The sequence below is a fragment of the Oncorhynchus tshawytscha genome, linkage group LG05 (genome assembly GCF_018296145.1).
Source record: "Oncorhynchus tshawytscha isolate Ot180627B linkage group LG05, Otsh_v2.0, whole genome shotgun sequence".
Classification (NCBI taxonomy): Eukaryota; Metazoa; Chordata; class Actinopteri; order Salmoniformes; family Salmonidae; genus Oncorhynchus; species Oncorhynchus tshawytscha.
In genome coordinates, this window is record NC_056433.1 from 46,347,312 (window position 1) to 46,363,171 (window position 15,860).

Genomic DNA, 15,860 nt, shown 5'->3' on the forward strand with positions numbered 1-15,860 from the left:
CAGTGACCGTACGTACATACCCCAACCAGAAGCCATGGATTACAGGCAACATCTGCACTGAGCTAAAGGCTAAAGCTACCGCTTTCAAGGAGCGGGACTCTAACCCAGAAGCTTATAAGAAATCCCGCTATGCCCTCCGATGAACCATCAAACAGGCAAAGCGTCAATTCAGGACTATGATCGAATCATACTACACCAGCTCTGACGCTTGTCGGATGTGGCAGGGCTTGCAAACTATTACAGACTACAAAGGGAAGCACAGACAAGAGCTGCCCAGTGACACGAGCCTACCAGATGAGCTAAACTACTTCCATGCTCGCTTCAAGGAATATAACACTGAATGATGCATGAAAGCACCAGCTGTGATCACGCTCTCTGCAGCCGATGTGAGGAAAACCTTTAAACAGGTCAACATTCACAAGGAAGCAGAGCCAGACGGATTACCAGGACGTGTGCTAGCCAACTGGCAAGTGTCTTCACTGACATTTTCAACCTCTCCCTGTCCAAGTCTGTAATACCAACATGTTTTAAGCAGACCATCATAGTCGCTGTGCCCAAGAACACTAAGGTAACCTGCCTAAATGACTACCGACCCGTAGCGCTCACATCTGTAGCCATGAGGTGCTTTGGAAGGCTGGTCATGGCTCACATCAACACCATTATCCCAGAAACCCTAGACCCACTCTAATTTGCATACCACCCTAACAGATCCACAGATGATACAATCTCTATTGCACTCCACACTGCCCTTTCCCACCTGGACAAAAGGAACACCTATGTGAGAATGCTATTCATTGACTACAGCTCAGCGTTCAACACCATAGTGCCCTCAAAGCACATCAATAAACACCTCCCTCTGCAACTGAATCCTGGACTTCATGACGGGTCGCCCCCAGGTGGTAAGGGTAAGGTAGCAACACATCCGCCATGCTGATCCTCAACAAAGGGGCCCCTCAGAGGTGCATGCTCAGTCCTCTCCTGTGCTCCCTGTTTACTCATGTCTGCACGGCCAGGCACGATTCCACATGATTAAGTTTGCTAATGACACAACAGTGGTAGGCCTGATCACGACAACGACGAGACAGCCTATAGGGTGGTCAGAGACCTGGCCGTATGGTGCCAGGACAACAACCTCTCCCTCAACGTGATCAAAACAAAGGAGATAATTGTGGACTACAGGAAAAGGAGGACCGCGCACGCCCCCATTGTCATCGACGGGGCTGTAGTGGAGCAGGTTGAGAGCTTCAAGTTCCTTGGTGTCCACATCACCAACAAACTAACATGGTTCAAGCACACCAAGACAGTCATGAAAAGGTGCACGACAAAACCTATTCCCTCTCAGGAGACTGAAAAGATTTGGCATGGATCCTCAGATTCTCAAAAGATTCTACAGCTGCACCATTGATAGCATCCTGACTGGTTGCATCACTGCCTGGTATGGCAACTGCTCAGCCTCCGACCGCAAGGCACTACAGAGGGTAGTGCGTACAGCCCAATATATTACTGGGGCCAAGCTTCCTGCCATGCAGGACCTCTATACCAGGAGATGTCAGAGGAAGGCCCTAAAAATGGTCAAAGACTCCATCCACCCTAGTCATAGACTGGCTACCCAGACTATTTGTATTGCCAACCCCCACCACCCCTTTTTACGCCGCTGCTACTCTGTTTATTATCTAAGCATAGTCACTTTAACTCTACCTACATTACCTTAATTACCTCGACTAACCGGTGCCCCGCACAAGGACTCTGGTACCGGTACCCCCTGTCTATAGTCTTGCTATTGTTATTTTACTGCTGCTCTTTAATTACTTGTTCCTTTTATTTCTTATTCGTATTTCTTAAAACTGCATTTTTGATTAGGGGCTTGTAAGTAAGCATTTCGCTGTAAGGTGAAACACCTGTTGTATTCGGCACATGTGACTAAAAACATTTGATTTGAAAAGATGGAACGGAATTAAATTTGTACATGGCTCTTACAAATGTGAGAAAAACCTGATGACTACAAAGTGTTGCTACTGTATTATCTCATTGGGGGGGGGGGGAGCAGAGAGTGCAGGGACCAGCAAGAGAAACAGAGTCCTGGCAATGGGAAATGCGTTGGCTGACACAGAGTGGTGTAGATGTTCTCTGCATCAGACTAGGACCGAAGTCAGAGAGCATCAACGTGGTACAGGAGAAAACCACAGATCTTAATGCAGCTCTCTTTGCAATCATGCTGGTCAGCAAAAAGTCAGTCAGATTTCAGCTAGATTGTGGTGCTAGTTGTACTGTTATCCCTGCAAACATCACAAAAGCCAGTCACCTAGAACCCTGCAGTCAGGTATTGGTGATGTCTAACAAGAGTACTCTGATGCCACAGGGGAAGTGTACACTTAAAGTGATCAATCCACGCAATAAGAAAACTTACCGAGTTGAGTTTATCGTAGTCAACAGGAATGCGCGCAGATCCATTATAGGCAGTAAGGCTATCCAGGCAATGGAGTGGATTACTGTGCAGCACCACAACATCCTGGCCATCGAGAAAACAACAGGGTTCTGGACTAAAGAGCACATAAAACAGGAGTATGTTTATGTATTCCAGGGAGACGGATACTTACCCAGCAAACTGTAGCTGGAAGTGGATGAGTGAGCGGAGCCTGTCCAGCTGCCAAAGAGTGTCAGTAGCACTATATAAAGCACTCAGAGAGGAGCTTGATGGTCTAGAGAAAAGAAGGGTGATAGATAAAAGCAGTTGAAAAAAAAGCACAGATTGGCTTGGCAGCCTGATCGTGGTGCAGAAACCATCCGGAAAACTACGAGTGTGTACTGATCCAAAACCTCTCAACAAGGCGCTCAAGAGGAACCATTACCCACTTTCCACTATTGAAGAAGAGCTGCCAAATCTGAACAGAACACACGTGTTCTCTGTTTTGTGAAAAATGATTTTTGCATGTGTATCTGGAGGAGGAATCCAGCTATCACACCACGTTCTCTACTCCCATGGGACGCGACAAGTGGCAAGTCACAAGGAGGAGACAATGATGAAGCAGCGACTCCGGACCAAGACAAGAAACTGAGAATGCTCCTGGACAGATACAGGAAGCTCTATGTCAAGCTGAGTCTGGAGAAGCTGCAGCTCAGGCTGAAGGATGTGCCCTATATTGGCCACCTGCTAACATCAGAGGGGTTGAAAGTGGACCCAGGAAAAGTGACAGCCATCAAACAGATGCCTAAGGCCTACAGATGTGCAGGGGGTGCAGCGCTTCCTGGGCATGGTAAACTACCTAGCCAAGTTCTACAAGCCACGGCCATGGAGCTCTGCGAGCCACTGCAAAAGCTAACAAACAAGGACTCACTGTGGGAGTGGTCAGAGACTTGAGCTGGCTTTTAATAAAATCAGGAATACCATTGCACAGACCCCTGTGCTGAAATTCTACAACCCAACAGAGCAGCTTGTACTGCAACGTGATGCTTCAGAAAGGGGGTTAGGAGCAGCCTTGATGCAGGGAGGACAACCAATAGCATACGCCAGCAGAGGTGTTTGGCATGGAGAGGTTCCACCAATTCACATTTGGACAAACTGTGGAAGTGCAGTCAGAACACAAGCCTCTAGAGAGTATCATGACAAAGGCTCTCCTCAGTACACAAAAAAAGACTACAACGCATGCTCATGGGACACCAAAACTACGAGGTCAGTCTCCAATACATTCCTGGAAACCATGTGGTGCTGGCCGACCTAACAGTACAAGAAAACAGAGGTCCTGTGGGAGGTAGAAGTGGAATCAATCAATATGATACATTACCTGCCTGTGTCAAGCAAGAGACTAAAGGCCATCCAGAGAGCCACTGAGCTGGACCGGGAGCTCCAGACACTGAAAAATGTGATCCAGAAAGGGTGGCATGAAGTGAAAGAACATGTAGCCTTGGAAGTAGTCATGTATTTTCACAACAGAAATGAGCCGAGTGTGCAAAATGTAGTTATCTTCAGAGGTGAGCGAGTCGTTGTGCATGCTGCCCTCAGGTCAGAGAAAATGCAGAGAATCCCATTCCTCACACATAGGAATCGAGATATGTCTAAGAAGAGACCAGGAGTGTGTCTACTGGCCGGGCATGAATGCACAGCTGAGAACATGCATGGCACAATGTAGCACCTGCACTGCATGGGATGTGAAGCTGCAGAAAGAGACGCTGAGCCCACACGAAGCACCCAAGTATCCCTGGGAGAAACGACCTGTTCCAGTTCAACGACAGAGACTTCATGGTCACAGTTGATCATCTCTCAAACTTCTAGGAAGTGGACCATTTGGAGAACCCACATTAATTTGAAAACTGAAGACAAACGCTATGGGATACCTGACATCCTTTACTGCGACAATGGCCCCCCCAGTACTCGTCAAGAGTTCTGAAGTTTCAGCAAGGCTTGGGACTTTAAAACACACAAACCATTGTCTACAGTGGTTCCCAAACATGTTATAGTCCCGTACCCCTTCAAACATTCAACCTCCAGCTACGTACCCCCTCTTGAACCAGGGTCAGAGCATTCTCAAATGTTGTTTTTGCCATCATTGTAAGCCTGCCACACACACACGATACGATACGTTTATTAAATATAAGAATGAGTGTGAGGTGTCACAACCTGGCTCGTGGGAAGTGACAAAGAGCTCTTATAGGACCAGCGCACAAATAATAATAATCAATCATTTTGCTCTTCATTTAGCCATCTTATATATAAAACCTTATTTGTTCATCAAAACTTGTGAATAACTCACCACAGGTTCATGAGAAGGGTGTGCTTGAAAGGATGCACATAGCTCTGCAATATTGGGTTGTATTGGAGAGAGTGTCAGTCTTAAATAATTTTAAAATAATTTTGAAGAGACTCTCTTGTTCAGATATTGATAAGTGGACTGGAGGCAGGGCATGAAAGGGATAACGAATCCAGTTGTTTGTGTCATCCGTTTCGGGAAAGTACCTGCGTAATTGCGCACCCAGCTCACTCAGGTGCTTCGCTATATCACATTTGACATTGTCCGTAAGCTTGAGTTAATTTGCACACAAATAAATCATACAATGATGGAAAGACCTGTGTGTTGTCCTTGTTAATGCAGACAGAGAAGAGCTCCAACTTCTTAATCATAGCCCATTTTGTCCCGCACAATTGAATATAGTTGCAGAGTCCCTGTAATCCTAGATTCAGATAATTCAGGCGAGAAAAAACATCACCCAGATAGGCCAGTCTTGTGAGAAACAAGTCGTCATGCAAGTAGTCAGAAAATGAAAATCATGGTCAGTAAAAGAAGACTTTAAGCTTGTCGCTGAATAAAAATGTTTTTTAAAACGTGTCAATACTTTGCCCCTTGATAACCAGCGCACTTCTGTATGTTGTAAAAGCGTTACATGGTCGCTGCCCACATGCAGAAAATAAACAAGAATTCGGGGGCCTTGCTTTGACAAAGTTAAACATTTTCACTGTAGTGTCCAAAACGTCTTTCAAGCTGTCAGGCATTCCCTTGGCAGCAAGAGCCTCTCCGTGGATGCTGCATTGTACCCAAGTGGCGTCGGGAGCAACTGCTTGCACGTGCATTATCACTCCACTATGTCTCCCTGTCATGGCTTTTGCGCCATCAGTACAGATACCAACACATCTTGACCACCAAAGTCCATTTGATGTCACAAAGCTGTCCAGTACTTTAAAAATATTATCTCCTGTTGTCCTGGTTTCTAGAAGATGATGTCTTCCTTAATTGACCCCCCATAAACGTAACAGACATATACCAGGAGCTGTGCCAGGCCCGCCATATCGGTTGACCAACCCAGCTGTAACGCATATAATTTATTGGCTTGTATGCGAAGCAGTCATTGTTTCAAAACCTCTCCTTCCATGTCACTGATGCGTCGTGAAACAGTGTTGTTTGATGAAGACATTGTCTGTATAGTTTTTTGGGCCTTTTCCCCCAGCATTGTACCAGCCATATCCGCAGCAGCAGGAACAATTAAGTCCTCCATAATAGTATGGGGCTTGCCTGTCCAAGCCACTCGGTAGCTCACCATATAAGACCCTTCTAGCCCCTTCTTATTAATGATATATGTTGCTTTTATACATGTCATACGACTCGAAAGTCATATTAATTCTCGCTGAAAAAACTCCTGTGGCTTATTTTTCAAATTGGCATGTTTCATTTCTAAATGTCTGCGCAAGAGTGAAGATTTCGTTGAGTTGTACTGTTGCACATACAATACACTGTGGCTGAGGAAAGGCACTACTCCCAATAGAAGTGAACCCCAAATCAATGTAGTTCTCATCATATTTGTACCTCTTCGATGGTCCAACACCTGTCTGTTGTTCGGTGCTTTCGGGTAAGGGGGCAGTAGCTCTTCGGCTGCATCAGATTCACAACTGTCAGTGTCCATGCTAGCTGGGCTAACAAATGTAGAATTCCTGGTGCTAGCATTGGATGTGCTCGTGGAAGCAGAACAACTTGTGTCGTTGACAGGTGCAGGTGTAGTGCTGCTGGTAGTCATACTACCAGTAGAGCTGGTATGTGTCTCTATGGACGCGGGCCTGACTTTTCTTAACCATTTATCCATGTTTGAGCAAACGGAATGAGCAGCAGCTACGTTTAGCTACATACGGACCATTAGTGGAATTCCCGCAAGAGAGTAGAGGTTAATGTGATTGGATGTTCATTACTTGACTAGGCTACCTGTATGACATTGTGTTGTTATTTCACTGAACACTAGATGGTTTAATGTTTGGCAGTGAAACAAGGCTACTCAGGCGAGAAAAAAACATCACCTAAATGTATAGCCCTGTTGGAAAATCTAAATGGGATGTTCAGAAAATGTGAATCACATTTTTATTTGGCGTACTCCCAACGGCATTCGCATACCTCAGTTTGGGAATAGCCGGTATACAGGATACCCGCAAATTAAATGGGAATGTGGAAAACAGCCAAAAGACTAATGGCAAAAGCAAAGAGTGTAGGTGCTGACCCATACCTGGATCACGGAAATACCTTGCCACAAGGAACAGACAGCAGCCCTGCAATGGAGCTCATGGGATGATGTACAAAGACACTACTGCTAATGAGTAAAAATCTGAACGGTGATGACAAGCTGTCAGCAAGAGAAGTTCAAAGGCAGACAGCAGAGACAGGCAAAGTACTATGACACCTCTGCTAAGGATCAAACAGAGATGCCAATGAGATGACAGGGTGAGAGTTCAGCCACTCAACAGGACAGAAACAGTGGTGGCAGAGGGCCACAGTAGTCAGACCTTTGGAGCAAAGGTCCAACGAGGTGAAGGCAAAACAGGGACAAGTCTTCGGGAAGAACAGGAGACACCTGAGGAAGAGCAGAGAAATAGAGGAGGATCTCCCCACTGTTGAGGTGCTGACGCCCAGGAGTGGACGCTGCACCTCAACAACAAGTTCCAAACATCGCAGGTCAAGCACCTCCTGATGTAATCAGCACTCCCCACACAAGGTCTGGTTGGGCCATCCGAAGACCTAAATACCTGAAAGACTTTGTGTGAATGTACATTTTTTTTAAAATGAATAACGTCAATGGAAAGGCAGACATTAAACATTCAGTTCACATTCAAGTTTATTGCCGACTTGGACTACAAGCCAAAGTTAGGTGGAGTCTGCCTTTGTAGGTTAAAATTATGTCACACATGAAACGGAAACTAACTGCTTCTTACTGTCTTCATGTAGTGGATGTACTTGTTAACAACATGCAAAGTACAGTTTGCTTAACTATATACACTACCGTTCAAAATCAGCCATTTCCAGCTACAATAGTCATTCACAACATTAACAATGACTACATTGTATTTATCAATTTGATGTTATTTTAATGGAATTTGTTTTTGCTTTTCTTTCAAAAACAAGGACATTTCTGAGTGACCCCAAAATTTTGAATGGTAGTGTATATAGTTAATATTTTTCTTTGCCACTCTGCCGAGAAGGTCAGCATCCCGGGGGTCGCCTCTTCACTGTTGACGTTGAGACTGTTGTTTTGCAGGTACTATTTAATGAAGCTGCCAGTTGAGGACTTGTCTGTTTCTCAAACTAAACACTAATCTACTTGTCCTCTTGCTCAGTTGTGCAAGGGGCCTCCCACTTCTCTTTCTATTGTGGTTAGAGACAGTTTGTGCTCTTCTGTTACGGGAGTACACAGCGATGTACAAGATCTTCAGTTTCTTGCATGGAATAGCCTTCATTTCTCAGAACAAGACTAGACAAGACTCAGAACAAGACTAGACGAGACTCAGAACAAGACTGAAGAAAGTTTTGTTTCTGGCCCTTTTGAGCCTCTAATTGAATCAACAAATGTTGATGCTCCAGATACTTAACTAGTCTAAAGAAGGACAGTTTTATTGCTTCTTTAATCAGAACAACAGTTTTCAGCCATGCTAACATAATTGCAAAAAGGTTTTCTAATGATCAATTAGCATTTAAAAATTGATTAGCTAACACAACGTGCAATTGGAACACAGGAGTGATGGTTGCTGATAATGGGCCTATGTAGATATTTCATTAAAAATCAGCCGTTTCCAGCTACAAGTGTCATTTACAACATTAACAATGTCTATACTGTATTTCTGATCAATTTTGGACAAAGAATGTGCTTTTCTTTCAAAAACAAGGACATTTCTAAGTGACCCCAAACTTTTGAACGGTAGTGTATATCTTTGTCTGTCGTGACTACAACACAAAGCATATTGATACAGCCTCCATCATTCTTCAATATAAGAAGTTTGGAACCACCAAGACTCTTCCTAGAACTGGCCGACCAGCCAAACTGAGCAATCGGGAGAGAAGCGCCTTGGTCAGAGAGGTGACCAAGAACCCGATAGTCACTCTGACAGAGCTCCAGAGTTCCTCTGTAGAGATGGGACAACCTTCCAGAAGGACAACCATCTCTGCAGCACTACACCAATCAGGCATTTAAGGTAGAGTGGCCAGATTGAAGCCACTCCTCAGTTAAAGGCACATGACAGCCTGCTTGGAGTTTGCCAAAAGGCACGTAAAGGACTCTCAGACCATGAGAAACAAGATTCTCTGGTCTGATGAAACCAAGATTTTAACTCTTTGGTCTGAATGCCAAGCGTCACGTCTGAAGGAAACCTGGCACGATCCCTACAGTGAAGCGCGGTGGTGGCAGCATCAGGCTGTGGGGGTGTTTTTCAGCGGCAGGGACTGGGAGATCGAGGGAAAGATGAACGGAGCAAAGTACAGAGAGATCCTTAATGAAAACCTGCTCCGGAGCGCTCAGGACCTCAGACAGGGGCAAAGGTTCACCTTCCAACAGGACAACGACCCTAAGCACACAGCCAAGACAACACAGAATTGGCTTCGGGACAAGTCTCTGAATGTCCTTGAGTGGGCCGGCCGGAGCCCGGAATTGAACCCAATTGAACATCTCTGTCAAAACCTGAAACAGCTGTGCAGCGATGCTCCCCATCTGCAGAGAAGACTGGGAGAAACTCCCCCAAATACAGGTGTGCTAAACTTGTAGCGGCAGGTAGCCTAGTGGTTAGAGAGTCGGGCCAGTAACTGAAAGGTTGCTAGATTGAATCCCTGAGCTGACAAGATAATAAAAAAAATCTGTCGTTCTGCCCCTGAACAGGGTAGTTAACCCACTGTTCCTAGGCCGTCATTGTAAATAAGAATTTGTTCTTAAACTGACTTGCCTAGTTAAATATAAAATAAATAAAAATACTAGAAGACCCAAGGCTGTAAACGCTACCAAAGGTGCTTCAACAAAGTACTAAGCAAAAGGATCTGAACACTCATGTAAATGTCATAACGTTTTGGATTTTTAATACATTTGCAAAATGTTCTAAAAACCTGCTTTTGTGTGCGTTTACACATACACACAGACTTGTGCACATGATTTTGCATGGGTGTATGCATTTAGGATAGCATGGATGAGTGTAATAGACTACATGTTATTTGATGTAGTATCTAAGTTGTAGGCTGTTTATAGAGTGCATACATGAGGTGTTGTGTGTAAGTATGTAAAGAAATGAAACGAGTACAAATAATTAAATAAGGAAACAAGAGAAAAACATAACACAATTAAACAAAACAGCCCGCAGTCTATCCCCCCTCTTTCCTCTCAGCATTGGGCTCCATTTAATATGTATCACTGAAAAGTAGCCTACGCATTTCCACTGTTAGTCTACGCCTGTTGTTTACGAAGCATGTGACAAATAACATTTCATTTTATTTGAAGAGTTAAGGATAGGGCGCAGGCCCCTGTCCGGTCTGGATCAAGTCACGAGCTAAACTGGTCGGCTACTGCGTAGCAAACTAGCGGTGCCAATAACACTGGTATGCCCAATAAAGCCTATTTCAATTCCGATCGCCAGAACGTCCCAGAAATAATTCTGGGCTCTCAGAATTAGTTTATTATGATCAAGTTCGATCCCCATGGTGAAGTATTTTGAAGTTCGCTACAAATCGAGATATTTTATTAAATAGTGATCCATTCTGACTACTGCATGTCTCACACAGGACCACGTGCTAATCTGGCTACTATACAATGTATCAATAAAATACACTATGTTGACACATGCCCAGTCAGAGCAACAGTCAGAGCTGAGCCTTTGCCGAAAACAGGCGCTAATCTGAACTAGGAAACACGTCATTTCCAATTTGATAAGTAGTTGAACGCAGCACAAATACAGCAACATCCAGTTAGCAAGTCGGACATTTCAGTTTCCTAGTTCCGACTAGTAGTTGAACGCGGCATTTGTTTGTCTCGCACACGCTACTGCAATCGGTTGATCATGTCTCTCGTGTTTGATGGGATTTCGTGTGCGAAATAACATACTTTCAGTGATAAGTACATCTTTAAAGGTCTACTGAAAGCACAATGTTTTCGCCTTTCGGTGTTCCCCGTCCTTACGCAACAGTTTGCGATGGCCACAATTTTGTTTCAGCCATGAGGATAAAAATATGTTCCACTCAGAGAGGATACATTTAGCCTAATGTTGTTATTATCGATATCCAAAGTGACCGCGCGTGAGTGTAGTATGCTTGGTATGCATACAGCCCCAAATCAGTTGTCATTAGAAGTGAAGTTGCATAAGACACATTGATATTCATATCAACAAATAGACATTGATTATTTAAGAGAAAAACGTACTTTAAACTTGGCGATCCATGAAAATCCAGAAAGTTACCATCCATACGCAACCTTGCTATGTGGGGCGGAAACAATAACTGGATTGACAAGTAGCTAAACCACTTACAATGCGAGAAACAGGACCAGGACAGAGGGTTCGTTATGTAGGCTATAGTTTGGTTGTAGAGTATTACAAGTTAAACAGTAAAATCATGTGACTACAGTAGGAATTCAACGGCTCAGACACGAGAGGTATGTGGCAGGGTCTACAGTCAATCACGGACGACAAAAGAAAAACCAGCCCCGTCGCGGACCACGATGTCTTGCTCCCAGACAGACTAAATAACTTATTTGCTCTGAGGACAATACAGTGTCACTGACACGGCCCGCTAACAAAACCTGTTGGCTCTCCTTCACTGCAGCCAACATGAGTAAAACATTTAAACGTGTTAACCCTCAGAAGGCTGCAGGCCCAGACTGTCTTGTTTTGCACACTTTGTACAAAATGTATGTTTACACATATGAATATTACACAGAAGGCATCCTCTGCTGCCAGTATGTTGACTGCTGCCAACATACTGTCTCAACTCTAGCCACCTTAATAATGGAAAAATTGATGTAATAAATGTACCACTAGCCACTTTAAACAATGCCACTTCATATGTTTACATACCCTACATTACTCATCTCATATGTATATACTGTACTCCATTTACTGCATCTTGCCTATGCCATTCGGCCATCACTCTTTCATGTATTTTTATGTACATATTCTTATTCATTCCTTTACACGTGTGTGTATAAGGTAGTTGTTGTGAAATTGTTAGGTTAGATTACTTGTTAAATATTAATGCATGGTCAGAACTAGAAGCACAAGCATTTCTCTACACTCGCATTAACATCTGCTAACCATGTGTATGTGACAAATACATTTTGATTTGATTTGAATGTCTGGTTTATTTGTCAGGACTGTCCCACAGTCATATAGGCAGGATTTGTAAGAAAATAAATAAGCTTTAGTGAAGAAGAAGAAGAAGAAGAAGAAGAAGAAGAAGAAGAAGAAGAAGAAGAAGAAAAAGAAAACAAGAACAAGAAAGTGTTTTATGTTTTTAAAAAAATATTTAAAAAAAGGAAAGTTTATTTTATAAAACATTAAAAGCAGATGATAGCCTATTTATAAAATTGTAACATGCTACACGATACAGTACACATATTTCAACTAGATATTGTATTTGTACAGCTAGCCTACTGCACTTCTTTTGATGGCACAGTTACTTTATCGGTTGGTTGTAAACCTGTTGAGTTAAACCACAGATGAAAAAAAATAAAAATCATGTACTGCACGCCTACGTAGAATGGAAATACCTTCGGCAGTGCAATTAAGACTGTAGGATATTTCATGTTTGCCCCAAAAAAGGTACACCGGAACAAACTAGGAGGAATAGAAACCTGATTATTTTGTTACCTTAGCGACATCACACCTCAACGGTCCTCGTATCATTGTGCATATGGGAACGTGAGGCCATCAAGCTAAACTTAAAGAACAGACACAACAGGTAAGTTTGATCTTGTAAATAATTTATTGAGCCTAATCCTTCAAACTTGACTCTAGAGTTTTAGCCAAACCAAGATATAGATCAATACCAAAAGACTGTTGTTACATTTGAATTGTTTCAGTTTCAGATGTTTCCATGACTTCTTCCTCATTCATTTTTGTATACCTTTTTTTACATTTCTGTAATTGTAGTTGTAGGCAAATTGTTAAGTCATTTTGAGATTTGTGTTGCAGTTTTTAAAAGAGGGACACGCATGAAGAAATCATTGATAATTATAATTAGCATTTTTCTTTTCCAGCATCCAACCTGACCATGGGATATTCCAAAACAAACATCACTTATGATTACGACTATATAGATGAGGTCTGTAACAAGGAAGGTGTTGTCAAGTTTGGCTCCATCGCCACCCCTGCCTTCTTCTCTGTGGTGACCATCCTGAGTCTAGCGGGCAACATCCTGGTCCTGGCCATCCTGGCCAAGTACGAGAACCTCAAGTCTCTCACCAACATCTTCATTCTCAACTTGGCCCTATCTGACCTGGTGTTCACCTTTGGTCTGCCCTTCTGGGCAGCCTACCACATCTGGGGCTGGACCTTTGGCTGGTTCCTCTGCAAGACTGTGACCTTTGTCTTCTACGCAGGCTTCTACAGCAGCGTTTTGTTCCTGACCATCATGACGATCCACCGCTACCTGGCCGTGGTGCATCCTCTGTCCGACCACGGCTCCCGGAGGGGCTGCTACGGGGTCACCGTCTCTCTCATCATCTGGGCGATCAGTTTTGGTTTGGCCGTCCCCGCTTTGATTTTCAGCTCTGTCCAAGAGAATCCCCACGAGCGAAAAAACAATTTGCATTGTGAATACAGCATTCCAATGTGGAGGAAAGTGAGCACATACCAACAGAACATCTTCTTCTTGGCTGCTCTTGTAGTTATGGGTTTCTGCTACGTAAGAATATTGGAGGCAATCTTCAAGTCAAGGTCACACATGAGGAATCGAACCGTGAAACTGATCTTTAGTATCGTGGCAGTATTTGTTCTTGGCTGGGCACCTTACAACGTGGTTATATTTCTGAGGTTGTTGACCGACTACTCCGTAGCACCTTTCAACGATTGTGAGGTCAGCATGAAGCTCGACTATGGGTTCTACGTGTGTCGACTCATTGCTTTCTCCCACTGCTGTCTCAACCCTGTCTTCTACGCATTTGTTGGGATCAAGTTCAGAAATCACTTGAAGCTTATTCTGCAGAGACTTTGCAGTCGCCGAAGCACCGTAGATTCACAACCGATGGGAGCGACTCATGTTCCCTTAAGGGGATCCAAGTATTAGTCTGGCTCTTGAAGTTTCAGAGCACCATGGACTGAGCAGTCCAACCATGATCAATTGTAAAATGAACCTCTTTGCTTTTTCAATACATTTAGAATGTTACTTTTTAATATTTTATTTCCATTACTTATTATCATTGTCATTTTGTCTTGTTCTTTTCATTCTATTGTTAATCCCACTATTGGTATTTTAACAAGGGTTAAAATACTTTGCCTGGTGTATTTGTTTGTATAAAGTATCAAAAGTACTTTTCAAATAGTTATTATTGATCTGAACCATTTTTACAGTGTGTGTACTACAGTGGATATTAGGATAGATACAGAGGAGGACAAATTCCTAATTACGTCTTCAAATATGGGGATGTAGAGTAGATCAAGTGGTGTGGGGGGGATAGGCCCCCATAGTAACTTTACCACTTTAGCACTGCATAATGGGACTTTTTCATAGCTTCAGCTAGGGTTCCACTGCCCTCTGCTGGGGAAAGAAACAATAAAAAGGATTACAGCAGAGTCCTCAATTCTTTTCCCTGTGAGGTTCAGAGCCTGCTGTTTTTTTGTTCTACCTGATCACTACATTGCACACATCTGGTGTCCCTGGTCTGAATCCCTGATTAGAGGTGAACAATACAAAAATACAGGGGCACTGGCTTCGACGTCCAGAGTTGAGCTTGAGAGGTTCACAGCAAACGGGCCCATATTCATGAAGCGTCTCAGAATGCTTTTTAAATGTTTTTTAAAATGTATTATTTCACCTTTATTTAACTAGGAAAGTCAGTGAAGAACATTCTTATTTATAATGATGTCCTACCCCGGCCAACGATGCTGACCCAGGTTCAGTTGACCCCCCCCCCCATGTAATTATTCATTATGATCTAAAAGGAAAAACTGGTCCTGGATCAGCACTCCTCTACTATATGAATATGCACCCTGATATATAGTATATACCAAGCCGGTCTCCCATCCAAATACCCTACCAACCAAGTCCAGAGCTGCTTAGCCTCCGAGTCTAGAGATTGGGCGTGTTCAGGGTGGTTGGACATAAGCGATGATAAGGGAGGAAGAGATGCCTCTTATGGCTGTCATTATGCTTTTGGAGATGTGGGGAGAGAGACAAACTAGGAGTAGGAAAAAATAGTGAGAGATTAAAACTGTGGCCAAGATATGAATTTGTTCTAGAAGTCTTTAAAACAGGAGCACTATTCCACTCTTTAAAAGTGTGTGTGTGTGGCAAGGGGGATAGGTAGCCTAATGAAATCTAGGCTAGGTGTTGGGGTTGAGTTCAGGAGTTAGATTAAAGGGTTAAATAACCATCTGTCTTGTGTAACCATACCAAATGTAACATATCATACTAAATAGCTCATCTCAGATTTACATACATAATAATACGAAATGCTCTTAGACCAGGTTGCAACCACTGATCAGAAACATTTATCATGCAATAATGAAGCCCAAATCAAGCGTAGGCCAAATATTTTTGCTTGATCGCGTATAGGCAACTCCAAAAGCACGAGGAGGTTATGAAATATGATCAAGAGACTTGCATGATTTTAAAAATAGGATTGCTATTATTTTGTGTGGGTATCATGATGAAGATACTCTCACAATGCATGATCCTAACGCCGCTCCCTAACAAAGTGGAGTGAGGGTAGGAAAGAGATGAAACGTGGTTTTAAAAAAGCGTGGGCTTGGGCTCTGTTTCAAAATATCACCTTTTTTTATAACAGGGGTTCCAAACTTTCCCGTGACACAAATTGTGTGGGGAAAATATTGTATTTTATTCTGTTATATTCCATTATATTCTTACTGCAAAATATGTGTGTTAACTGTGATCGGGGTAGGTGTGTCTGTTTAAAGAACAAACATATTG

The 15,860-nt window shown here is 43.2% G+C and overlaps 2 protein-coding genes across 4 annotated transcripts in view; one reads left to right on the top strand and one right to left on the bottom strand.

Annotated features, from left to right (window-relative positions):
• Positions 1-11,224, bottom strand: part of LOC112250665 (FYVE and coiled-coil domain-containing protein 1) — a 60,614-nt gene extending 49,390 nt beyond the window's left edge. For 2 of the 3 annotated variants that reach the window (XM_024421009.2, XM_024421007.2), the window contains exon 1: positions 11,137-11,224. The gene's annotated coding sequence lies outside the window, so the exon portion shown is untranslated. The remainder of the gene's footprint in view (positions 1-11,136) is intronic. The other variant, XM_024421008.2, reaches the window with a different exon arrangement.
• Positions 11,225-12,538: 1,314 nt separating this feature from the next.
• On the top strand, positions 12,539-14,526 carry LOC112251784 (chemokine XC receptor 1-like). Its single transcript, XM_024422723.2, has 2 exons — positions 12,539-12,671; positions 12,970-14,526. The coding sequence occupies exon 2, from the start codon at positions 12,984-12,986 to the stop codon at positions 13,995-13,997; it is 1,014 nt and encodes a 337-aa protein (XP_024278491.1). The 5' UTR covers positions 12,539-12,671; positions 12,970-12,983; the 3' UTR covers positions 13,998-14,526.
• The last annotated feature ends 1,334 nt before the right edge of the window (positions 14,527-15,860 follow it).